The sequence below is a fragment of the Perca flavescens genome, chromosome 18, assembly GCF_004354835.1.
Source record: "Perca flavescens isolate YP-PL-M2 chromosome 18, PFLA_1.0, whole genome shotgun sequence".
Lineage (NCBI taxonomy): Eukaryota > Metazoa > Chordata > Actinopteri > Perciformes > Percidae > Perca > Perca flavescens.
In genome coordinates this window covers 12,960,861-12,988,303 of record NC_041348.1, presented here as the reverse complement: position 1 = coordinate 12,988,303, position 27,443 = coordinate 12,960,861, and the positions used below count along the sequence as shown (strand labels likewise).

The window sequence follows — 27,443 nt, the reverse complement described above, 5'->3', positions numbered from 1 at the left end:
GTATTTTCTTTTAATTTGTTGACAATAGGAACAATATAAAATAACACTAGCATAATCACTTGTTTATTTATTTAAATGTCCCACCACTTTGTTACTTGATATGTGGTTAGAGCCTCCACTGAGATATTTCCATTTGGCTGCCGATACACTACAGCCCCATTCTAAAACCTGATTAGATTTAGGAGCAACACCCTGCTGATATTTACATATTTTATAATTTCATTTAAACTGTTATATATTAGAAGTATGATTAATATGTTGAAAAACAAACCTATTAATATATAAAATAATTTGAGAAATTACTTCACTTAAAAAAAGAAATATTTTGAAAACATTGTGCTAACTACAGTAATAACATTAGGCTTTCTCTTTGTAGTATTGTAGACTAGAAATAAACAGTAGTAGTGGATAGTGAAGCATAACTTACATTTTAGCTTTAAGCAGTCAGTTGTTTTACCACTTCTATCCACCAGAGAGAGCTAGAGGATAAGAACACCTTAATTATGCTGCTTACCTGAATTGTGTGGGATTGTGTTTGCTATATGTTCATGCATTGTTGTTAAAGATATGAGCCCTTGTCTTATACAGAATCACCTACATCAAGGTGGAGGCTGATAAAGAACAGAGACAATACACCTAGCTGTTTTTATCACCCCGTGAATGATTGATGTTTCATTTCACACAAACAGTGTCTTCCCTCTTTGTATATGCATCAGCTGTGGTAGTCGCTTTATTTGATCATTCATTAATCAGCGCTGCATGTTTGGTCCTCAGCGAGACACTCAAAGGAGAGTCGTGAGTAGTCTTTTTGTCTGCTGTCTCAAGGGCTCTCTGATATCATCTTTCTCAGACGGCTGTGAATATCTTCTGTTCACAAATTGGTCACTGATGCAGAAGGATACTGCACTTCAGGAGCAGCAGTGGCAGTAGTAGTAGTAGTGTGTGTTTGTGTGTGTGCATCAATACCCACGCAAGCATGTTCTCTGCAGTGTGAGTCGTGACAGCGAGATTAACAGAGTAGAGTTGGTGCCTGGGATTTGCCCCCTCAAAAAGAGGGAAGAGAGAGGGAGCATGGTGTGATGGGGATGGAAGAAGATAAATATTTCTGGTGTAAGACATGTATATATATTAGAGCATGTCAGCAGTCAAAAAACATAATTTCTATTTGGTCGTGTTCTGGCAGGACTGAGAGTTGAGAGTGGGTGTGTTGAGTAGGCGATGTACTGCTGTGTGTGTGTGTGTGTGTGTGTGTGTGTGTGTGTGGTACTGTAAGTGATGAGCTTTCATGTGTAACTAAAGACTCACGACTGGGAGGAGTTACACATTTGCCTTTGTTGTCGTGCATGTGTGTATTTCTTTAAATCTATCAGGCTGTGTGTGTGTGTGTGTGTGTGTGTGTGTGTGTGTGTGTGTGTGTGTGTGTGTGTGTGTGTGTGTGTGTGTGTGTGTGTGTGTGTGTGTGTGTGTCGAAGAAGTAGCAGATAATATTCACATACCCAACATCACTGGATTGAAAGGTTTCAACCAAGTTGAAATCTTGTAAGGTTTCAGTCCCATTAAATTTACTCCTATGAGTATGTGTTCATACACCAAATAACGTATTTTCTTCAAAACAGAGCGAAGAAAAGAGAAGCAGTATTTAGTTTGACAGGTAATTTTATTTAACACATTTTAAATGGTTTTCATAAGTTAAAGAGGCCAGTATATCTCACTTGCTTGTTGGATGGTCGAATCTCTTCAGACACCCCCTCCCCCCCACACCTTGCAGATGTAGGTTTGGAGTGCCTGTTCTCTGACCATCTCAGTGACTTTCCAAAACTGACAGTCCAACATTTACACCCTCTTCACGCCATGATTGGTCAGCTGCTATGTGGAGGTGAGAACGGAGCCAGGGTGAATGCTTCCAGGAGAGTCTGAAAATACGTTCTCTTTGTATTTAAACATGACAGCGGACTTTTCAACTGTTAAAAGTGTGAAATAGTTGTTACATTTTTGGCAGATCCCTGACCAAAAAGCAGTTTGAGGACCAAAATCACATGAAACAGCAGTGCAGAGAAGCAGAGCCACCGCTCCTCCTCCTCCTCCGGCCCCTCAGCTGTCCCGGGACCCTGCTGGCCAGTGGAGCGTAGCCTAGATACCAGGGTTCTAGCTAGGAGTCACAGGAAGGGCAAGCTCATTAATTATCTCTCCACCCTTCCTCCCTCCATCCTCCCATCACACCCTCTCTTCATTACCAGCAAGGTTAATCCCCCCTTATCTCCCAATGAGCCTCATTTTTCATGGGTCCCTTTCTACGACACTTCCTCCCTCCCTTCCCTCGTCACCCCTTCTCCATCCTTTTCTGTATGTGATTCCTCTTTCTCTTCCTTCAAAGCTGCTTTCAGAGTGTCCTCTTCTGCTTTTCTATTGCTAGCTTTACATCACACCAACTAGTTTGTTTTTTGTCACTCCTCCCACACATACTTTCTATTTCCTCTGCTCTTCTTCCATCTGTCATCTTCCCATTTTCCTCTTTCCTTTTCTTTCTTTCTTTATCTCCTCTCCTCTCCTCTCCTCTCCTCTCCTCTCCTTTCCTGTGCTTACCTTGAACAGGCCGTAGTAAGTGGAGAGAGTAGATCTATTACAGCTTATCACTAAAAGACAGGCCAACGCCGCACGCCGGTGAAATATGGCTGCTGTCACAGCCGCTGCTGAACACGACCCGTGCACAGAGCTCACAGAGCTGTAAGGACAGGGGGAAGAGGGGAGAGTAGAAAGGGGGGGTACGGAAGCCAGTATCAGCCCCCTAATTCTAAATTAATGGAAAGATTTTCAGGCTTGATGCCGACCGTTTGACAGGGATTTGGCACACAATTAACCTTGTCTCCCTCTCCCCTCTGCACTCTCATCACCTCCTCGGTTTCATTCACCGCCTTGTTTTCTCCGGCTCTCTCTATCCCCTGTACCTGTCACGCTCCTTGACACAGTCTTATTGATTATGAACCAAATGGAGATGACAATGTTTTATTAGATAACTGACACTCCCTACTGTTGTATGCCAATTGAATTAGCTTGGAATCACCGACATCCACGTAGCGTAACATGATATTACTTGGCCTCATTTTAGGTTTCACACAAAGCAAGCCATTCACAAATTCATAGCACAGTTCAGAGGATGTGTACGGATAATTTTCATGACAGTTCCAGCAGTGTTTATTTTTAGCAGTTTTATTTGCATCATTAATATGACATGAACATTATTTTAGAGGAAAATGTAGTTTAACAACATGAAGAGCAGACCTGTGTGACTTTTTTCAGGAGTGTATGACTTGTGATTTTTTATGTCAGCCCAGGCCTGCCTTATGCTCTGCAACATCTGTCCAAGGCATGATAGATTTCCACTGACCAACCTGTTCAAAAGACCATCCGTCTTGCAGCCTCCGCCTCTCAGCTAGACTTTACTCGCTGCTTTTATAGGCCATTTCACCTTGGGTTCCAGGTCACGGCACCAAACAGCCTATAGCTCTCAAACGGAGGAGAGCAACTGGAGTGTTAAAGAGGGAGAGGGAAGGTTAACCAAGTAATAAAATCAAAGGGAGAGATTATGTGCAAATGAAACAGCCTTAGTAATAATAAAGGCTTGTGCAGTGGCTTTATTTTAGTCGGAAACAACTGTACTCAGCTAGTAGGTACAAGTCAGAAAAAAAGTTGTGTAAGGTTGTTAAAGTTAAAACAGAAAGAAAAAGGTTTGTTACCATAGCATACCATACCCCATGATTTATATAAATTGCTATTAATGAGCATGTTCTGTATGACATATTGTATGGCTAGTTTTTAGTATTCTTTTCACAAAGCAATAAGCCGCGTTCATGCCGTATTGTTTAAACCGTAATTACGGGCAAACTGTTGGTAGAATATCATTAAAGGCAGTTACATCAAAATAAAATACACTATTAATACTAATACAATTGATTCAGGTAATTTTATTGAAGCTATACACTGTTTGTTTGTATCTGTTTCACTTGGTAAAAACTACTACAAATACATAACACAACAAAAGTAGCTAACTTAGGCTGTTTGTCATTATTATTATTATTATTATTATTATTATTATTATTATTATTATTTTTTAGCAGATATTCGGTCATAATTCAAAGTATTGGGCAAATTGAAGATGGTGCTATATGGAAAATCAGGAAATCACCAAAGTCATTATTTATTCTCCAGGGATCTCAAATTTATGTACAAATGTTTATGGCAGCAGCAGGCATGGCTGAAAATGTGAAACAATATGGAACCATCAGGCAGTAAGGGAGATTTGATTTAACTGAAGAGCCCTCAGTCAACACCTCTGTCAGAAATGTATTTTGGGGCAAAACTCAGACCTTCTTGTATGGGTAAAACAAGAAAGTGTCCTTAATAATAGGTAATTATACTTCTGCTGTGGTAGCTTGGTTGAGCCACAATCTCATAGATACATGAGAGAGGAAGGCAGTGTGTTTGCAGTGACATTATGCAAGTATGCTAAGTGAAGGCATGTATATGAATCCTTGTGTCAGCACAATGTTGCTGAGAGTTGATGATTATCCCCGCTTTTCTGAGACTGCCTCAGTACATGTGACATGGACAAACTACAGCGGAGACAAGTATGACCGTTATGCGACAGACAGCAAGGCATTAGCACTGTCAAAGAATGTCAAAGAACTTGCTGATGTAACATTCGTCGGGTCTTAGAGTGAGGTTCAGCAAACACCTTCGGAGGTAGAAAAGACTACCAAGTATACATGTGAATAATACAATGGGTTTACTATTGCCAGCTTTCTCAAAACTAAAATGAGGATTTTATCTCTAAAGTAAAAATAGAAAAGTATAATATGGTTAGTTTAGGTCATCATCACACCACACCACATATCCTATCCCACTGTATCCAAAGTGGCTCACATTGTGACGAGTGTGTGCAATGCATTTCTAGCAATGGCTGCCCCAGTTAAACAGCTGTCCCTGTGGAACAGGCATGCTGGGTTACAGTTAGTCAGTTCAGCTTCATTGTACTCCCTGAATGCTACAGCTTTAACAAACCCATTCATTTTATGATATTTAAGGAAATATAATTTTTTGAATTTCAAGGGATTTCCGCGGGCTTGTGAAAGCCACATCAGTTAGCATTGACAGGTGGGTAGGTAATTTATGAGGATAAGGAGCTTAAAACTGACTGAGACCATAAAAACATCAAGGTGCACATACACAAAATGCCTAAAAGCATGATGGGCACTTTCATGATGTACACCAGGGATTTTAATCCAGAATGGAAAGTAGTGATGTAAAAGCACACAAGGATTTGTGAAACAACTGTGATTGTGGTGGATTTTGCAAAATATAACAAAAATCATGGCTAGATTTACTACTTGAGGTACTTAGAGGCTATAATCCAAGGACAGCATCACCAAAACACAGTCACATATACAAAAATAAAATTTTGCAGTTTTGTTTGATCATCACAAAAAGCTCTCAAAAAGATTATGTAAGAATTATTCAAACAATAATCCCTACAGCTCAGCCTCCTCTCAGCACTCAGCAGCCACGCAACATGTTTCCATTGTTCTAATGCAGCTTTTCCTGTGATGTCCAAGTAGTAGAGAGACAGGTAGATAAAAACTGTGTGTCTCTCGTGATTTTCACTCTATGGTAATCCTCACAGTCCACACCACAAAAACAGCATGTGTCGTGCGCGCACATCATGCATGCGCACAGAGTGTAGTTCAGCGAGTCCCGCTGTAGCACCAGTTCCCCGTTACTCACGACACATCCGTGTAAAGGGCTTAACACAAGGTAGGAGGGGATAAGCAGCACCCCTGATGTTTAAGCTCCCTATGCTTTGAAGCAGATGTGAGCATGTGTGTGTGTTCAGTCTCTCTCTCCCTCTCTCTCCTCCTCACTCTCACTTCATTTGTGTGTGCGAGCGCATGCTGGTGTGCTCATGCAACTTACAAGCACTAAACCAAACGTCACGACTATTAATGTATCCTGATCAGCCCACTGAAAATGAAGCTAATCTGTTGCGAGGGAAATGGGGCAGGAATTAGCTCCTTCAATCTTCCACTGGTTTCCTTTTAGCATCTAAGGTATCCCGCCATTAATCTCCATGCATTTTCAAGCTGCACCCCAACTCGCAACAACTAGTGGTTGTGAAGACTGATGCCTGCACTTCTTTCAGATGACAAATACCGGCGTTCATTTATTGCAAGTGATGATTAATTTCATACTTGTCACAAAGCCCTGATACACATGAATTGAAATTCTACCCTGAAAATTGACGTGTTTTTAGTTAAAGTTGATTAAACAGGAATTTCAATTCATCCCATTCAGCTTTCAGCCAGGAATGATTTACTGAAATTGAATGTACTGCAACCCAAAGTATCAGGGCTACCTTCATTAAACTCTCAGGCAGCAGACTCTCTTGTATGTTAAATGTAAATGTGTTTGTTCTTCTCGTAGACCATTGTTCGAGGGAACCGGCCGCCCAAAGATGCTTCCATCAACGGCCTGCTGGAGGATTTTGACAACATCTCAGTAACGCGCTCCAACTCCCTGCGTAAAGAAAGCCCACCAGGACCCCACCAGGCTGGAAGCAGCTCCAAACCCTCCAGCAGTGGTCACCCAAACGCCCCGGAGGAGAATGGATTCAATCATTACTATTCCCGCTACTCCTGTGACCTAGACACCTCCAGCAGGGACTTCTCTCTTGATCCCAGCAAACCAAGCTTCTCTATCGATGGGGACTGGGCAGTTGGGAGGCACTATCGATTCACCAAGCAGAATGGTCACTCATACCCCATACGCAGCCCCTTCTACCCGGACGCCATGCCCCAAAAATCTGACTATGGCAAGCTTCCCCCGGACTACCACACCTACTTGGAGAGCAAAGGACGCTCTGCCGATGAGGTGGCCTCCACGGTGGGCAGTGGTGTGGGCTCCAGCGGCTACTATCGGGCATCTGTGGGTGGCTCGTCCAGCCAGGACTACCGGGACACTTCAGTAGGCACGCCATCTCGTGCCTCGCTACACAGCGAGCAGATTAACTACCCAGACAGTGAGTGGAGCTACGGAGGCCTTCGGGACGAATACGAAAAGCGACCCAAGAGTTCCTATGTGACGCAGACCAGCCCCACGCCGGCTATAAGACAGCGATCTCGGTCAGGCTCTGGACTGCAGGAGCCAAATGTCCCTTATGCAGCCAGCGGGGCTTTCAAGAACCCTCCACAGGCCCACCCATACAGCTCCTACACATACCCTCGCCTCTCGGAGAGTCTCACTAACTCACAGACCTTAACCAAGGTAACTTAACACCAAAACACAAAAACTATGCATTCTAATACTTTCTTATAAAACTATGTTTATCTATGAAGATAATTGTGACCGGGCATGCTGCAGGGCATATTGTATAAGCTACAAAATGGCTACAGTGGCTGTCCAGCACTCCTGACAAGCCTGTAGAAACATTTCAGAGAAAATTACACAGATGTATCCCCACATTTAGTCCCACCTCCCATTCATCTGCAGTCTCTTTTAAATATTCAGTCCTCTTTCTTTCTTTCTCTCTCTCATTCTCGCTCTACAGTATAAATTTTTATTTGGGCCTTCCTGTCAGATGGTGTCAGCTGTTCATCTTCTCTTCCCTGAAGGTGGCAGGCGCTGCCACATACAGAATTACCCCTCTTCAGAAGCCACTGTCTCTGCACGCAGATCAATTAATGCTCACGCTGACCATCGACCAGAAAGCCCTGAATTACAGAAAGAGAATTAGACTAGACAAAGAGAGGCACAAAGGAATGTAGAGAACAAAGAAAGAAGTGAAAGGCAATGGCATGGCAGTAAGAGAGTGGGAAAGAAAATGAGAATACTAAAATCAGTGGAAGTCAAAGTAGACAAAAACTGTGTAATAATCTGCCACATTTAGATAGTAATTGTGTGGTTTTATTATGATCAAATTATATAAAACATAAAAGTACAAAAACCTCAAAGAAAAAGTGCAAAGAACAAATAAAATATAATATATTTTTCTGAAATATATGTTAAATACTGTAACAAACAAAGACAGGCTTAAATTGGAGTAACAGAACTTGCTCTTAAAATTTGTGCAGAACTCTTTTTATAAAAGCAAAAATTTACTATGGCAATTAAATATCTAATAGGCAAACTTTAGGTCAAGTTAAATATGTTAGAATGGTTACAGTTACACAGCTGTGTCATCTGCATAGAAGTTTTGTTCTGTATGTAGAGAATTAAACTAGACACGGATATTAATCCTAACCATCCTCGTATCATGGGTGCTCTTAACCAAAGATGTCACCAAAAACAGATTTCGCAGATTAACACCTCAAAGATGATAAAAGGGCAAATTTTTAGGTTAGATTATACTCAGCAGATAGCCAGTAAAATATTATTGACATGACAAAATAATGTACAGTAAATATAAAAGTACCGATTTGATTTTTGTTGTAACATGACTTGCTGTTAATGTCATGTTTCATAGTTTTTAGCTTCCCATTGTGTATGAAACACCTGCAGTGTAAGTATGTTGGCACTGGGAGAGCGTGATGCAGCCTGTGATGTGCTCCAGTGGAGCACTGGGAGAGATACCCTAGAGATTCTTCCACGCAGAGACGCCACAGACAAGAGCAAACAAATCTTCCATGCATTAGTGGCTGTGTAGTGTAACCATATGTTTCCAGTATTATTTTCTCGTGGTGATTCTTTTATACTATATAATATTATTGTGCAGAGCTGTGTTAGCTACAGTAAAATATACTAGAATAGGTTATATGGTGCAAGGCAAGCAGGGGTAAGTCACAGAAACACTGCTCACTCTATAAGGTGTTCTCCATATAATGTTTTTATATATTCTTAATATCATTCTCTAAAGAATTCAGTGCCCCATTAGGCCCATTGTGTACTGTTATCACAGCTCTCCACCATCCCTCCTTAACACACAGTGAGACCAGTAACTGAGAGGAAGCTAAGTTTGCTGAAGTAGATCCCAGGGTGCCTTGATGAAAAACCATTTAACCTGCATGCTTCAGTAAATAACCACTTATAGAAAAACAGCCACAGAGAATGCAAGGGTAGCAGGATTGGCTTGGTGCAGGGGGAAGGTCATTTTTCTTACATATAGTTTCTTATTACCACTTTCAGAGTCGTGCTTGAGGAGGCACATTTGCTTTCCTGGAAATGTACAGTATGTGAAGGGAATGTAAAGATTTAACAGGATGCTGCTTGTATAATGATCTAAAAAGCCAAAAAATGCTAAAAGACATAATCTCCATCAGACTATATAAGGTGTATTGTTAATATTTGATGTTCTATGCAGTGTTTTGTCAAATCCTAAATCAAATTAAATATAGGCCATAGTAAAAAATGGGCTGAGGAATCAATGCACCCTAATTTGTCTTGTGATGTTTGGAGATTTTGCAGCAGTGGTATGAATAAAAAGAAAAAACAAGGAGTCATCTGGCAGCTTAAGAATTACTATTCTTCTCGGCTCATGGACCTTGTAACAAACCCGCCCCTCTCTATCTCCTCTCTCATTCTCTTCCTTTTCTTCTCTTTCCCTCATTCAGCCCACTCCCACCACTAAAGTAAATCCTTCTTTTTGCCTGCTGTTGGGAGCCGGTGGGGATGTAACAGTAGACAGCACGGAGACTTGGCCACACACAGAGGCACAGACACACAGACACAAACAGATACACACACACACTCTGTCTTCCTTCCTCTCTCTTTCCTCTCACTCTCTCTGTGTTTTGTGGCGAGCACGAGCTCAGTGCAGCAGCTCTCGGTGACAAATTGATGTTGCAGCACTTTCCCTTTCTGCAGCCTTAGCATAAAACTGGCCGAACGATGTTCCACCGCGGAATTCAATTTCACAGTTGAGTTAGGTTGTTGATTACCCTGCCAAACTCAGATTAATGTGCGTTTAACCAACATGGATCAGGAGACCTCTGGCTGACAGCCAGCCAGCGCTGCCGGCCAACGATAGGGGGGCGTGAGACTAGGCCGTCCCAGCAGCAGCACCCCCCCCTCCTCCCCCTACACCTGCCTGAGAGTGATTGATTAAAAGAGTTCACACCATGTAATTATACACCATCCCAACACATCAGGACTACTCCTCCTGCCCTGTGTGTGTGTGTGTGTGTGTGTGTGTGTGTGTGTGTGTGTGTGTGTGTGTGTGTGTGTGTGTGTGTGTGTGTGTGTGTGTGTGTGTGTGTGTGTGTGTGTGTGTGTGTGCTGTGTGTGTGTGTGTGTGTGTGTGCTGCGTGTGAGTGATAGACACAGACAGAGAAACAAATAAAAGCAAAGGAGTTTTTTTTATTATCCTCTCAGTCATGCTGATTGAAGAAAATTTTTTGGAGGTGTGGTAAAGGTAATTTAATTTAATCTCTGCAGGGTGGAGGCAGCTTGATCCACCTCTGTCTGTTTACTATCATCTTTTTTTTTCGTTGAAAGTTACATTTAAACACAATAACATAGTTTCTTTAGCATGTTGAAGCCCTTTCATTCCTCTGCTAGTTTTAATTTGACAGACTGTTTTGCAGCTGAACATGCCAAATTAATTTTATCACTTCAACCAGGCGAAATTGATATCTTTTACTTGACTTTTCTCTGACAATCCATAATACTCTACATTACACATTACACATGCCAATAAGGATTGAATACCACCAGCATTTCCCACTATTTACTTTTTTTATTAGTTATAAACTGACATAGTATGACATAGTACATAGATATAATAAGGTTTGTGTGTGTAGGTCGGGCTTATAATGAGTCAAACCAGTTCAGCTGAGTCAGTTCTCTCGGAGTTAAGCGCTTTATTTTCAATGTGTGTGTGTGTGTGTTTGTGTGTGTGTCTGTCTGTCTGTCTGTCTGTCTGTCAGTCTGTCTGTCTGTGTGTGCTCAAGTATTCACTTCATGCTCCAGCACTGCTTTAAAGAAGACTCTAATGCTAGTTTTCTATAGTTTTTATTAATGCATTTGCCCGGGTCCAATTTTTCCCGCAAAGTCACAAAGTGATTCATGGCAGGTAGACGGCGCTACAGTCACACATTCTGATGGGTCACAGATTTCTTAGTAACACCGGAAAAGCCTGTGCAGCCAGGTAAAGGCTAGCAGGAGATTTCTTTATATAGGCCTAATTGTATTTTACTTTTATTTTAGAAGTTATCTGTTGTAGTTATGGCTGATACTGGGGCAGGACCATCACAGAAAAAAGGAAATTAAATGAAGAACTAAAAAGTAAAGACAGACGATGGGCGAAACCCGAGTCAATCTCGGTCAGGCTTTTAACAGATTATCGTTTTTTGTTGGCCTACTATTTTCTTTTCCCTTGTTCCCCTGTACTTGTGTAAAAGCATCCAATGGGTTTCATGAAATGCGTTCTATTAATCTAAGTTATTATTACGTTGGTTGCTACAACCATCTCTTAATGCTTTGGCTTGTGACACAGTGACAGTGACACCCGGTTTAGCTCCCGATACATCAAGGCTAAGTTACCGTATACACTTGAAATGCAACAATGCATCTGTAACTTATTCTATTATTGTTAATGAATGATTTTCTGTCCGAGCAAAACATTCATCGCAACTATATGGTTAGCAATAACGCTAACTCTTACAGTAATCTACAGTGGGCAATAAAGCACCGTAAAGAAAAGACCTTCGCGACAGCAGGTGTGGTAAAAAACACTACCGCTTTTGTCCAAAGCGGCCACTAGAATCAAAACAAACTGAAAGTTACAAATAGCCACTTTAAGGAAGAGGTGTGTCCCAGATCCGGATGCTCCCTGGGCTCCTGGTTGATGAATGGAGTAGTTGAGGAGCATTGTGGGGTGCTAATGATAAAATATGGTCCCTGTCCTGTGGTCCTCTGTTAGGTCTGTCAAGGGCTAATGTACCTGAAGACATCCCTGGAAGTAGAGCTGGTATTTTACTGTGGACAGTGTGTGTGGCCATGCATTTACATGCCAATGCATACAGTATACACAAGTTCAGAGCCTGTGTAAGTGGACAGTGTTGTTTCTTGGGGGTGGCAGTAACTCAGTCAGTCAAGACTGACCGCAGGGTCGACGGTTCAAGTCCCTGCATGGACCAAGTACGGCAGCCTCCTCGGCACTGCCAAACCCTCAACTGCTCAGGCCCCCCTCCCTAATATAATATATAATATAGCATGTGTACTGTTTGGGTCCGCAGTGAAATCAGAGTGAAAAAACATTGACAGTGAATCAAAATATAATCTATATAATATATCTAATAAAGTTTACATTCTTCTTCTTGGTGAATCAAACACCAATCAAATAACCTTGTCTTTGTGCTCTCTCTTCCAGGGTGACTACGAGCGTCCTGCACGGGACGGCAGTCCCCAGGTTACCGGTGGTGACACCTATCCCCGAGGGCTTCTTAAGCAACCTCAGAGCCACATCAAGCCGCCTGGCTACCCACCGGCACACCTGCCCTACCCTCCTGTCTTTCACCATTACAAACCTTCACCCTACCACCATCCCCCCTCCCAGCCCAGCCCACCGTACACCCCACAGGTACAGGATGTTCATTATATTCACTTATACATGTGATGACAAACATTTGAGTGACACACATATCAGGCTTTTTAAGACCAATACACTTATAATAATTTTAATGTAATTTGAATGGGATTACTCCATATTATACTGGTTTTCTCCTGTTTGTAAACATTTCTACCAGAAAGAGCCTTATGAAACGTTATTGTCACTGCCCAGTAAAACCATGTATCTCCATATTTGGTGTCTTTGAATTATTTAAAAAAAAAACTGAAATATTGGGTATTCCTTAATGATTTGACGAAATAATCCTGCTTCTTAAGCCAAATAAACCATAGGGAAAAAAGGGTGGAATTGTCTGCAAACAGGCCTAAAAACATGACAGTTTGGAGATGCATGATTTTCACAGAGCATTGGTGATTGTGCTATAGATTAGGGTAGAGTAATGCATTTTATGTTGCTTTGGAAGTCACTGTAGTTTAGTTAAATGTGTGTTTGCTGCATGAATTTTGAGAAACCAAACTAGACCAAGACCAGCCAAGATTAATTCCATCGTCAGCTCAAAAGTCCCTTTTAAAAGAACATGGGTCATTTTCCCAACTATAATTCATGTAGGAAAATATCAATTATTTTATAGCCTCTTTCTTTTTCTCTGTCACTCTGTACGTCTGTGTGTGTTTTAAACACAGGGGGCCTACTCACAGCCTTCATCACCCTACATCCCCCCGGGGGCCTACCCACCTCCTTCCTGGGGCTCCAGCTCTGACACTCAACCCTCCAGAGTTTCTCATGAGCAATTCAGAGCTGCACTTCAATTGGTGGTCAACCCAGGTGAGAAATGGTCAATACAAAGGGACACTGAAATGCCTTACATAAACATTTCTGGGTTTTTTGCATCAAAATTGAGCTATATTTGTGTTTGCCTACAGGCGACCCTCGAGAATACCTGGACAGCTTTATCAAAATCGGCGAGGGCTCCACAGGCATTGTGTGCATCGCCAGCGAAAAACACAGCGGCAAGCAGGTGGCTGTGAAGAAAATGGACCTCAGGAAACAGCAGAGGAGAGAGCTGCTCTTTAATGAGGTGTGAAAGTCTGACAGAGATGGGGCATAACTGCAGTACATGTATCTCAAGCATGCTCACACCTAAAGGAGCACATTTTAACACTGACTATCATCCCTGGGTTTTATTTATACAACACAGTTACTGCAGTTCTGGTTTTGTATGTTTTGCATGTGAGAATTAGTAGAGTATTTATTTATTTAGAGGCTTGATGTTGGATATTATACTCCTACTGTACGTCAGTTTGCCCGACACAAATAAAGAGTATGACGCCCACCATCCACATGTGAGATCAGAGCTAACGTTTTGCTGATTGCTGATAGCTCAAACAAGCAGCAGCAGAGACAAAACTGTTTAAATAGCATCATTAAACATGATTAATTTTGTGCCGAATACTGTAGATAAATATAAATCCCACCATCCCACAGCAAAACAGTAGCTTGCTCTATTTCCTTAACATATATCCATGGCAATCAAACCAGTAACACATTTTACATCTGTAATTACATTAATTTTCTTCAAGGAATTTATTCATAGCTCCGTATCAAGCAGTATTGCAATGATTCTATTCTGTGTGTGTGTGTGTGTGTGTGTGTGTGTGTGTGTGTGTGTGTGTGTGTGTGTGTGTGTGTGTGTGTGTGTGTGTGTGTGTGTGTGTGTGTGTGTGTGTGTGTGTGTGTGTGTAAGAGAGAGAGATGGAGAGAGAGAATGCATGCATGTACGTATGTATGCTAGCACATGTGTACAGTGAACACAGATGTGAAGCAGTGGGTGTTCAGTTGGAAACTAATTTGCTTTGTGTAATCCCATTAATTTCTGAAAGTAATCCTTTTATAGTTAAGCCTTCAGAACATGTTCACATTAGACAAAGGGAAGTTCAATTAATAGATAATTAAAATTACATGACTAACTTTATTAATTTATTGAAATAGTATGTTTTAACAGAATATATATATATAGTAGTATGTTTTAACAGAATATATATATATATATATATATATATATATATACACACACATATATATATATATATATATATATATATATATATATATATATATATATATATATACTGTATATGCCGAGGTTTGTGATAGCTCTGTATCATGAACCATTCCAATAAAAACATATCATGTCTATAGAAATTTAATAAGTAAATATATAATCAGTCATTTCTGTCTGTCTGTCTGTCTGTATCTGTGTTTTAGGTGGTGATCATGAGGGACTACCATCACGAGAACGTAGTTGACATGTACAACAGCTACCTGGTGGGAGACGAGCTGTGGGTTGTCATGGAGTTTCTTGAGGGCGGGGCACTCACTGACATTGTGACTCACACCAGGTAACCTCTCTTGAATATATAAATACAATAGTCAAAAACAGAGTAACAATACAGAAGTGAAGGAGTTACAAGACAAGGACCAGACCTGCAAGCAGGTATACTGGGGTCCTAGCACCCTGAAACAACTCAGAACCAATCAAAAAGATCTTCTCAATAAGGTTAATGATTTAGTTTACTTAATCTTCTCTAGAAGAAACAACCTACTCTAAAAGACTAGTACTATACTGAATCTGAGGATGACATGGTGCATTGGCACATATTGTATGGTGTTTAAAGTTCTAAAATATAACTGGCAGACAAGACTCTTCCTGCTTTAAATGCAATTAGTAAGATCCTAAAATCGCTTGTCAATCAGTGGATGGATGCCAGAGTAAGAGCATCAGTACCAGTCTAAGGAATTTCGAAAAATATGCGTATTTGCTTTGTTCCTGAGATGTACTGTAGGTGGGAAGATTAAAACCACTCTCATATAATTTTTTAATTTGAAATTTCTGAATGACCAAATGCATGTGATGTTCTGGTGATATTGGTGACATCAAATTGGTTTAACTGGTAGCTAGCAAGCAAAGCTGTGTTGTTAAAAAAAGGTCCAAAGGTCATTTAATTTGCTTCACACCAACTTGACAAAGATGAATGATTTCACAAGACAACCTTGAGAAACAAGCAGATGGGTTGTAAAAGTAGTGCGTTTGATAGTTTTAGGATTATTGTTCTCCAACTTTTCCTAATTGCTTCACTGTTGTCGTGTTTCTGAGCTGCCGCCTCATTGTTTTAAGCTTACTTTGTGCGTGGTGTTTAATTACAGTCATTTGCGTGGAGTGTCAGCATTAGTGTTGTGCGGTGTCGGATGCTAATAACACGCTTTGGTGAGGCTGAGCACCGCTGCTACCGGGAAGTATTGTCTTCTCCCACACAGATGTTTGCCCGTTTGTGTGTTCAGTGTGTGTGAGATAGTTTAAGTAAACAGAAGTGCTTTTGAAAGTACTAATGGAAATCTCAGTAAAGACGATATTATTTGGCACACTTGTTCTCTCTTTAATTCTCCCCTTTTCCCTGTTTCAGTTTGTTGAATTCTAAGTGGAAGTAAATGTGTATGTTTTTTGTGTATTATTTTAATATTCTAATTGATATTCTTGCAAATATAACCAGTCTGAACAAAGAAACCGGAGAAGTTAGTAAATTAGTAAAGTAAGTTAATTGATTTAATTATCAGGTATTGTATATATTCAAGATGATAATATATAGAGAATATTCCAGTGTGGGTTTTTTTTCTTGGTAATTACAGCCGTATTTGTCCAGGTTAATGCTTTGTGCTATTTCTGTTAAGCCTTTTGTTGTAGAAACAACTGCTGCCTGCCTTGCGACGTGCAAGCCTCATCAGCTCGCTGGGTTGTTGGCAGCAAACTCACACACCGAGACACAGGAACACACACACACACACGCACACACACACACACACACATCTAACACACATACACAAGTGAGTCAGCAGTGGCAGAATGGGCATCTTCCAGAACTATTTCAATTACTTTCAGATTTAAATTATACTTTAGAGTTTGTTGATGAGCTGTACTTCACAGGGATTTTTTTCCAATATAAGTGCAAAAGTGTGTGTGTGTGTGTGTGTGTGTGTGTGTGTGTGTGTGTGTGTGTGTGTGTGTGTGTGTGTGTGTGTGTGTGTGTGTGTGTGTGTGTGTGTGTGTGTGTGTGTGTTTGGACGGATGCCTGTACATTTGTGTGTACATAGGTGCATGGGTAATTCACCTCCCCTTGACAACCTTGTCAAGCTCATTAAAACTGTTTTTCACTTTGTGTTTGAAACAATTTTCTATTTCACTGATCCTGTTTTCGTTCAATTGTTTGCGTTCATTTTGTGTGTGTGTGACGAGTGGAGGGGTTGGGGTAAGGGAGGTGGGAGGGAGCAGTAAGAGGTGAATTGTTTTTGCCTACACGTCTCCATCCCATTCACTTTGAGTTAGCCAGTTGTTTTTCCATTAGCAGAAGGCTCATTTATCTCTTGTGATTGTAAATGCATACATGTGTGACAAAAAATCTGCTACAATCTGCTGTGTGTGTGTGTGTGTGTGTGTGTGTGTGTGTGTGTGTGTGTGTGTGTGTGTGTGTGTGTGTGTGTGTGTGTGTGTGTGTGTGGTGGGGGCCTGGGGGTTGTTTCTCATCATGCAAGTTTATAAGTGACTTTCTGAAGTGACTACTTCAAAAGTGGGATCTTTTAGACTGAGCAATGAGATGAAGAGAGGTGTGTGTGTGTGTGTGTGTGTGTGTGTGTGTGTGTGTGTGTGTGTGTGTGTGTGTGTGTGTGTGTGTGTGTGTGTGTGTGTGTGTGTGTGTGTGTGTATTCTATATGCATGAACATGTACTGCAAATATGTAAGTATGTTTCATTGGTCTATGCTTGCAAATGAGCGTGTCTCTATTCCTGTACATGTATGTGATGGCAGCTTAGAGCACACACACTCATAAACACATGGCATGGCCTGGCCAGCTGGGTCTAGATGTTAATGTTCAGTGGAGCTGGGAGTTTCTGTGTGAGCTCAGTCAGACGCACTGCATTGCCCTGTCTCTCCATATGGGACCCTCCTGGCTGCTCTGCACATCACAGCTCCAGCCGCTGCAGGCAATTTGTTGAATTGTAATCTCTTTAAAGCATGACAGCAAAGTCTGTAACAGTAGTAACGTCTACCACCCAAAAAATGTGTTATTACTTAAAATATTAAAATATATCTTCTTTAGCTATTGGCTATATGGTCTTTTTGCTGTAGTTTCTTTAGAAATTGGTTTACAAATTGATTTAATACAATTGATTTAAGACATTTGATTATTTTTTTTACTTTAAAAAAACAAAATCTAGCCTTACTTTCTTAAAAACCACTTACTGTTCCCCTTCCCACAATGCACCACAGAGAAAGAACAGAGTACAGACAATTAAAAACATAAAAAAATACTAAAAGAAAAAAGTTCTCCTACAGACTTTTTTATTCATAGCTATGAAAATAAATGTAATTTGATAAATACAAGTGAAAATAAGTAATTAGAATAAAGTAAGGACCCTCCACTGCACTTCCAAAGAACTCCTACTATCCTGACCTCAGCCAAAAGAAAAATTACAATTCCCTGCCCCTTTTTATGACTCCCCGTCTCACCCTATAGTTTTCAAACAGTCCCTAAATGCTTCTCAAATTTTCAGTTTGTAGGGTTTTAGAACACCTGAAAAACATCGAAAGTTATAAAGCATCCAATCTGATTTGTCCATTAACGTCCTCTCCCAGATTGTTTTGTGTATTTCTGGGCAGATTCAATTTGCATATTGCATGTTGTGTTAACTAACAACAAAACAAACAACGACAAACATTTATTCAAGGACTCCAGTTTTATAAATACATCTTTTTAAGAAAGTGTTTTGTTCTTATTACATTTCAACATGTCAAATATGGTACTACATGCTCTTTCATAATCATTGCTGACACGCGCGTGTGTGTGTGTGTGTGTGTGTGTGTGTGTGTGTGTGTGTGTGTGTGTGTGTGTGTGTGTGTGTGTGTGTGTGTGTGTGTGCGCCTCACAGGATGAACGAGGAGCAGATTGCTACAGTGTGTTTGTCGGTGCTAAGGGCTCTGTCCTACCTGCACACACAGGGCGTCATCCACCGCGACATTAAGAGCGACTCCATTCTCCTGACCAGTGATGGCAGGGTAAGTGCACATTATGAGAGTGTGTGTTTCAATATGTGTTCAGATTTTTCATTCACACTCCTCCCTTTGGGATGTTATTTAACCCGGAGATCCCCATTTACCCCCGCCCCCATCTTACTAATACCCCAGGTATTAATAACCAATGCTACTACCCTTGTTCTTGTCATTGATGATTTCAGTATAACTAACACACACACACACACACACACACACACACACACACACACACACACACACACACACACACACACACACACACACACACACACACACACTGACCTTCTCCATGGGTGCCACCTGTCAACAGCCAGTGCCAGAAACTCATCATCATCAATTACCAGTCGTGCCCCAGTAATTAAATCCTGCCTAATGCCTCCTAACGAGCTGATAAGACATGATTAATTGAAGGCTAATTAAACACTAATATGGGAGATTAGTGTCTTCTATGAAAGCTCTTCATCACAATGGGTCAGTGCACTTCTTGACATCAAACACAGAGGTTCTGAACTAATACAATCTCAACTGTATATCCACACACCTACACGACAGAGAGTGGAACCTGAAGGCAGCATGTGTGTGTTTGCAGATCAAGCTATCAGACTTCGGCTTTTGTGCCCAAGTTTCCAAAGAGGTGCCCAAGAGGAAGTCCCTCGTGGGCACACCCTACTGGATGGCACCAGAGGTCATCTCTAGACTACCTTATGGGACTGAGGTGAGGACGACACACAAACACACACACACATGGATTAACATTGAGCCAGAGAGACTTCACAGTTTAATGTATGATTGTAAATTCTTATGTTTTACTGTGTTGACTTCAGTTCCAGTGCACAGAATGAATGTTTTTGTGTCTATCCAGGTGGATATCTGGTCTTTAGGCATCATGGTGATCGAGATGGTGGACGGAGAGCCCCCCTACTTCAACGAACCCCCTCTGCAGGCCATGAGGAGGATACGAGACAACCTGCCCCCTCGGCTAAAAGAGTCGCACAAGGTAAGAAAGACTTCAATGCAGTATTTTTCTCGACAGTAAGCAGAGATGAAGGAGATTATGAAGTCAAAGATGCCTAATGAATAGATCATTCCAAAAATTAAAACTTGTTGTGTCATGAACATGTTTAGAGATGTTGAAGTCTGTCACTACATAAAAAATAAAATATCTATAATAATTTTAAAGAAATCTTTGCCCATATCTATGATTGATTTTTAAGTGTGAATGCATTAAATACAAAGTAATACATGCAGGCAGTCTGTATGATTGCTCTAACATAAACATGTGTACAGACACTAACTAATGGCTGTATATCTGGTCATTTCTGCTATATGAAACAATGAGCTAAACACATCTGAAGGAAATATTTAGCGATTTGTGACCAGACCTACTGTAGAAGGTCTTTTTCTTTCAGAAGCACTACTAGTTTTCTTGTGTATTAAGGTTTTTATGTACAAAACCTTGTACCCTTTGCCTCTTTACCAGTGAACAAAAACTTACATCATTACACTTACACAGTGTCATTAAATCTTTGTCACTCTGATTAGTACGCTGGCTGGCAGGGTATCTTTAAACCAGACAAAGAGTTCACAGCCACGCTAGCAGCTCTGAGAGGCTGTACTTAGGCACAGCTTTGATCTAAATGCTAAGGTCAGCATGCTATCACGCTGATGATTAGCAGGTATAACCATTAACTTATTTGTTTGGCATGTTACCATGTATACATTTGGTAATTAGCACAAAACACAAAGTAAAGCTGAGGCTTATAATGTCGCCAGCATGGTGCAAAATGTGCGTGCCATATTCTTAATTCTATGTTGTTTAGTTGGCAATGTTTCACTCTGATCCAGCTAATGTAACACTTAAACACAAGTTCCTTATCTAATTTCTTTCTTTGCATATATGTGTGTTAGTAGTAAACGTCCCTCTACAATCAATAATCATAGATCAAATAACGTACTGGAATGAAAGCATTTCTTTACATTTTCAGGTGTCCTCGGTGCTGCGGTCCTTCCTAGACCTGATGCTGGTGAGGGAGCCCTCGCAGAGAGCCACGGCCCAGGAACTCCTTCAGCATCCCTTCCTCAAGATGTCTGGACCCCCTTCCTGCATCGTGCCCCTCATGAGACACTATCGCCACCGCTGACCTGTTGGCCCAAAACCTGCCCTCCTCTAGACTAAAACACACACATAAACACCCTACTGCTTGGTGGCGCGCCACTAACACTCACACCTGTAACCGTGAAGTAGATTAGCTAGAGGAATATCTAAGAAGTTACATTTCAAAAAAACACATGACAGAGAAAAGAAGAAAAAAATTGTCTACCAATTTAAAACTATGAACTGGAGTAGAAGAGTGTACTGTGAGGAACTCACTAGACGTCCTGTCGCAACGTGTGGGCTAGCTCGCCCTGCTGCTGTCTTCTCTCTTCCTAGACTGCGAGTCCTCAGCTCCATGTAGAGTTGTAGTAGCCATCAGCAAGAGCTTCAGAGGGGTGTGGCGAGCTGCTGACGTGGTGGAGGGACCTTGGCGTCCCGTGCTCTGCTCCAGACCAGAGCAGCAGAGGGCAGACCAATCAGCTGCGTGCACAGAGGGGTCTTTGACTAATGACTGTTGTATGGCTACTGTGTCGTCAGTCCACCTGAAGGACAGGCTGCTGCTGCTCAAACAGAGACCAACTCTCTTGTTTTTCTCTTCTCACATACTAACAGTGAAAATGTATTTTAGAGAAACTTGTAAGTTTTTCTGTACAGTTTTGATAATTTGCAGTATTTTATCGTGTGGTAACCATTGTGATATGAGCAGTATTAAATAGAGTTTCTGCAGAGATTTTTCCTACTGTTTATAATCCAGTTTTTGCTTAAAGATATAAGAGATATCCCAAATAAACCCACCTAAACCTAACTGTTACTAAAAATTCTAAATATATTTATTATCTTACATTTGTAGACAGAACTTCCATTAAATGTTGGGGAAAAAGGGTAATGTCAGAATTTTGTATGACGTTTTAAAGTATTTATTTATTTATTGGAATTGAAGGTTTATTTTTTTGGTAGTGTGGCCTTTTTTTGGTTTATTTTGTTGTGGTTCTTGGAGGGTTTTGATTTAAATTTTTAAAAGCGCATCACAGACAGTGCTATCTGTTGTTATATCATTTAAGCAATACCCCAAACCTATTTATGAAATCATGAAGCCCTGTATTTATGATACTGTAATTACACCATGCATTTAAATGTAGCACAGATGGAGTGGATTTGACGAAAAAAAGATTTACTCCACGCAGACCTGTTTTCTTTTATATAGGAGACTCATCGTGTTTCTCTAAATGCTAAGAGGCGTCCATCCAAGACGCCTGCACAGATTTTAGGATGCTGATAAAAGGTCTTGTTTTCTACTCACATCCTCACTGTCATCATCTCACTCCTTATCCCACCTCAGTTAGACACACTACTCGCTATCACTGGAACTGTGCTGCCATTCTCATCTCTAGTCGGACCGGGAGAACAGTGTAATCCTCCTCCCTGCATCGTTTTTACCCATCATTCACTGTGATATGTAAATATGACGATGCATATGTGGATGTGAGCGTGTGTTTGTTTGTGAGTCTGTCTGTGTGTGTGTGTGTGTGTGTGTGTCAAAGAGCAAAAGCGGTAGAGCGTGTTTATCTCTGTACAACATCTGAAAGTGTGTGTGCGTGTGTGTGCTGCTGGCTAATCCTTGACAATGTGTCAAGACTTGAATGAGTAACACTTATCTGTGGTGTTGGCTTGTACAGTGATATTGCATGTTTGTTATCAGTGAAGCTGGTTTCAATTAAAAAAACGCCCATAAAAACATTGAGATGTGTTGCATGGATTTTTCCTTCATCGCCCTCTACAGTCTCCTCTTCTTCTTCTTCTTCTTCTCTGTCTCTGTGTCTCATATCAAGCAGAGATTTTTTTTTTTTTCAAACAGCACACTGTCGGATATTCAAGGGAGTTCTTTTCCGTCAATCAACAGTTTATTTTCTCTTTGTTGTTTGGGACTACCATATTCTCTAAATTCAACAGTTCTCATTTCCAACTATTTCACCCTAACCTCACCTCCAAACAGAGAGGCAAAAAGACACACACACATGGATTGGCGTTGCCATAATATATAAGGTTATTTCTCTTTCTTTTCCTCTAAGCCATTCCCTCTGAAACACTATAATGGGATATTGATTTAGCTCAGACAGAGAATGGAGCTTCTTTCTCAGAGAAAGATACCTCTGCCGCCAGCCCAGTAAATAAAAGCACAAGTACTGGGGTCCAGTGGGACTGCAGGGCATCAGTGATGATCACACTCAAGACTGTAGAGTCACTGAGTTACTATTAAGGTGAATTCTCAAAAGGACACGCTCATCTGCTTCAAACACAGGATGTCAGCATCACATTAAAGATACAGGGGACTCAGGATTGTAAATGTGTACCTAAATTGGTATGTTGGTGGTCTTGTACAAGTTTCAAATGGCATCAGTTACTATTAATCACTCTCATGTTGTTTTTTTATGAGAATTTTCATCATTTTCACAACAGACCTTGGACACTTCACTAAAGGAAAAACACGTGTAATTAATATCAATAATTCATAGCTTCATTCAGGGCCATACCATTGAGGACATTGAGGTCTTTGATTTTAACAACGTGAGGAGGTGTTTGTGAGAGTCAGTATCTTTAAATCTAACCACTTTTAGGCACAAAAAAGAAGAATTAAAATTAAATTAAGAGGTTCTTTCTCAAAATTATATTTCTAGCAGTGTGGACAGTTTGAGTATTTTGACCATTCTGTAAAAAATAAACAGTTAAATGAATGGCATGTAAAATAATAGTAATAATAATAGCAATAATAATAATAACTAAAAGCATTAAGTTTATGTATCCGGTCAAGGGAACCAGATTGCTTGCTCACCGGCGTTGCTTACCGGTACACTTGTAATAGATACATCGTTAATGATATTTGTTACACCTGTGTGTTTCCTGCTACGTCAAGTCTGAAAGGTCTGCTGCGGAGAAGGTGGCGGATTTTTAATTTTTTAATGAATTTTTTACCCTTTGATATGCAATTGTGCGGTTTTTAGAAGAACTTGTTTCCAAATGAGGAAGAAAAAAGGGTTTATGATTTCGGCGAACACAAACTGGACTGGACAAGCAGCGGCTCCACTGTTGGAAGTCAACGAAGCTCGGCAACAGGTGAGTTTTCTAAAATAATTGTGAGCTGGCAGTGGCACTGTATTTCTTTATTTATTTCATTAGCTTTTTGGTGGACGTACTTTGGTAGTTTGAACCGCTTGTTGGCATCTGTTAATAAGGCCTCCCTGTCTGTCCTGTCACGGGGTTGAGAATGAGCTGTTTGGTTAAATTGAGTGGTTCCGGTTGTTAAAAGTCCATCTCTGGCTGAAACATACTGGCTGTAAGATAGCTCCGTTGTCTGATAGGCTACTCTTTGTGCACCATTGTTCATGTATTGTTCATGTATTGTCATAGCAACCTCAGCCATGTTCAGTGTCATGTGTTCAGGTCAGCTGCATTTCTAATTTCTCTGGTCTTCCTGATTTTACATGAATCTAATCTAATCGTTTGATTTTAACATGGCAATTATAATCAAATAGGAAAAAGTCAGGCCTTGAGTTGACCTTTGGGGCTTTCTGTCAATCACTTTCTGACCTTGCTCCTTTTGGTTTGAATGTATTTTTCCTACATAGGCTATTAGTAGTATGAGTATAGGCTGGGTATTGTTAAAAAAAATTCCGGTACCAATACCATGACTTCGATACCGGTTCCTAAACGATATTTTTTTCAATACCAATTTTATAAAAGAAAAATAAATTACTACATTCTCACAAATCTTTTTATCTATTTTTCAGCTCCTACTACGTGAGCCCCATCTCTCTGTGTAACGTAGTTTTTCCTGCGTGTTTCAACGACGTGTAATGCTACAGCCAATCGCAGACATTATCAGATCTTGGTAGAAGCATGCTGTGTGCTTATTGGCTCACTGACGCTGATGACATTTACTCCTTAGGTATTGAAATTGGGTATTGAATGACGAGGCATTTTTTCGATACATACCTCATTGGCAATTCGGTTGGTGTCTAAAAAGTATTGACTTCGGTACCCAGCCCTAAGTATGAGAGAGTGTTAGAGCATAGTTTGATTAATGACCAGCCATTCAGGAGACAGAAGCCCTCAAAGTTGACCCATTTTGAAAGACAAAGACACATTTTCTGACATGGGCTTCCTTTTTATGTAATTTCATTTTCAATTTTTAGTTTTTCAGTTATGTGATGATAAACAAATAGGAACAATTAAGTAATATTTGAGGTGAAACAGAAAATCATAGGTAACATTAGACTGACCTAGTACGTACCATATAGGCTACTCAGAAGTCTGGTGTTGCTCAACTGATAGCAGTGTCTACCCTATAACATATAAACACAATTTAATCAGGAGAGACTTCATTTAAGAGTGAAATAAGTTTAATGAACATGGTGCATAAAAGGTTGATATGTTTAGAGTCTTTGGCGATTAGACTCCATCGCAATGTTAATTTATAAGGGGTATAGAGGCAGTGGAAATATAGGAATAGCTCCCCAATGGAGTCTAGACACTGGTGGAGGTGATGAAGGGATGAAGGAAGCCTGAAGATCTGGATGGGTGTGATGTGAAGCGGGGCTTCTGATGGAGGAACCCTGTGTGCTGGGAATGATGAGAACTGGAGGTGAACGGGGTGGAGGAGGCTCGCATCGATTTAGTGTGAAATGACAACTGACAGCAGTAGAGAGTAGAACAGACACATATTGAATGCAACAACGCAAGTCTGGTTGGTTTAAAGGTCCAATGGCATGAAAATTTCACTTTATGAGGTTTTTTAACATTAATATAAGTTCCCCCAGCCTGCCTATGGTCCACCAGTGGCTAGAAATGGCGATAGGTGTAAACCGAGCCCTGGGTATCCTGCTCTGTCTTTGAGAAAATGAAAGCTCAGATGGGCCGATCTGGAATCTTGCTCCTTAGGAGGTCATAAGGAGCAAGGTTACCTCCCTTTTCTCTGCTATGCCCGCCCAGAGAATTTGGCCCACCTATGAGAGAGAGAGAGAGAGAGAGAGAGACATCATGGCTTTCCAACAAGCAAAGTGGCAGTTGGTCAAGGCCACACCCCCACCCTCCACCCCCCTCTCTCTCCTCCTCAATAGCTACAGACACAGAAATGGCAAATCCTAAGGAAAGCTCATTGTGGGAATGGCTTTAATGGCTGTAATTCTGCACCAAGGCTGAATTTCGGGAAAGAGACTTCAGATACAGTATTAGGGGACCACTAAGGTCTATATAAAAGCATCCAAAGAGCACCATGTCATGGGACCTTTTAACTGAAAGAGTAAATGGCCACATTCAGCTGATTAGGTTGGGAGAGACAAATGTGAAGCATAGAAGTCTTCCTGAAAGAATTTACGCTGAGCTTCATTTGTGGATAACCTTGATTGTTAGGTTTCCGATGGTCAGAAAACCATACTGATATGTTTATTTTTAAAGAAGATATCTGTGTCCGTAAGAGGAGGTGTCCAGTATGGGTCACCATTGAGGGCCCCTGTCTCCTGAATGGTTGGTTGGCCATTCTGGTTAATCAAACTGTGTTCTAGCACTCTAGGAAAAGAATTGTTCAAATTAAAAGCGGTGAAGTCAGAAAGTGATTAAGTTCTGACGGAATGCCCCCTTTCATAACGAATAGACCATTTTTTCAAGATCATTTCCAACCATCTGTCTGACTGAAAAACTGGATTAAGGGCTTTGACTTTGATGACTTGTGACTGAGGAGGATGTATGATGCCCACGCAGCTAAAACAAATAGGTGTAGCCGACACAAATGCTCTATTTGTTTTCAATTAGACTTGTTCGCATTGCGTTTCCTTCGAAAGGCCCAGCGTCCGACGACAAAATCAATACCTCATCCCTCCAGCGTGTCCTCTGACACGGGTAGCCATCACATTTTCCAAGTTGAGCTATTTTATTTGAACACTGTATGAACACTAGTCTTAAATTTGTTTTAACAATTTATAGGAAGAATTTTTCAATTGATAAAATTGAAGAGTGTACTGTAGTAATGTGATAGATAATAGAAATAACTTGACAGGTGTGTAGAGATGATTCCAGCAATTTATTTCAATGAACAGAAGAATACTGCACAAGATTGCATCAGCAGAGGTTTATGCATAGACTTTGATTCTGAAAATATTATACACATTATTTTTTCCATTTAATAACCTATCTTTTCATAAACACTCTCATATGGCCTTCTGATAAATTCTTCAGTATTTATTACAGAAGTTTTGTCAGATGTTTATTAACATCTTTCTTCCTTTTTTTGATATGTTACATACATTGGTGTGGAGAAAACATTTCAAAGCAAAAACATTGCAACTCTGACTCCCACTAAACTGCACACACTACAAGACTTGTCCACTGTAAAACACTATGGCTGCATTCAAAAAAAAAATTAAAGGGATTCTTGAACAAGAAATGTCAAGATTAGGAAAAACAGAACCAACAATAGGTATTGAAATTATTTAGCAGCAGTTTTAGAGAGAGAAAGAGAGGAGAAGACAACAAACAGCTGGCAAATGACAGCAGAAGCTCTGGCAATTTCTGAAATTTCTTTCAAAGAGAAGTTGGATCAAATTTTGCTGAAACGACATCATGGAGAAAAAAAAAATAGGTGAACTGTAACCTCAAGTTGGTGATTTTCAAATGACAACCACCAGTCTTAACAACCACCAA

The 27,443-nt window shown here is 40.6% G+C and overlaps 1 protein-coding gene across 4 annotated transcripts in view; it reads left to right on the top strand.

Moving 5' to 3' along the window:
* The window catches only part of pak5 (p21 protein (Cdc42/Rac)-activated kinase 5), a 69,238-nt gene extending 46,747 nt beyond the window's left edge, over window positions 1-22,491 (top strand). For all 4 annotated transcript variants that reach the window (XM_028605823.1, XM_028605822.1, XM_028605821.1 and 1 more), the window contains 9 exons: window positions 6,475-7,314; window positions 12,356-12,565; window positions 13,237-13,378; window positions 13,477-13,631; window positions 14,819-14,952; window positions 18,532-18,658; window positions 19,245-19,370; window positions 19,518-19,652; window positions 20,641-22,491. In XM_028605823.1, coding sequence (XP_028461624.1) covers window positions 6,475-7,314; window positions 12,356-12,565; window positions 13,237-13,378; window positions 13,477-13,631; window positions 14,819-14,952; window positions 18,532-18,658; window positions 19,245-19,370; window positions 19,518-19,652; window positions 20,641-20,796 — 2,025 coding nt within the window. In that variant the 3' untranslated portion in view covers window positions 20,797-22,491. The remainder of the gene's footprint in view (window positions 1-6,474; window positions 7,315-12,355; window positions 12,566-13,236; window positions 13,379-13,476; window positions 13,632-14,818; window positions 14,953-18,531; window positions 18,659-19,244; window positions 19,371-19,517; window positions 19,653-20,640) is intronic.
* Window positions 22,492-27,443: the final 4,952 nt, after the last annotated feature.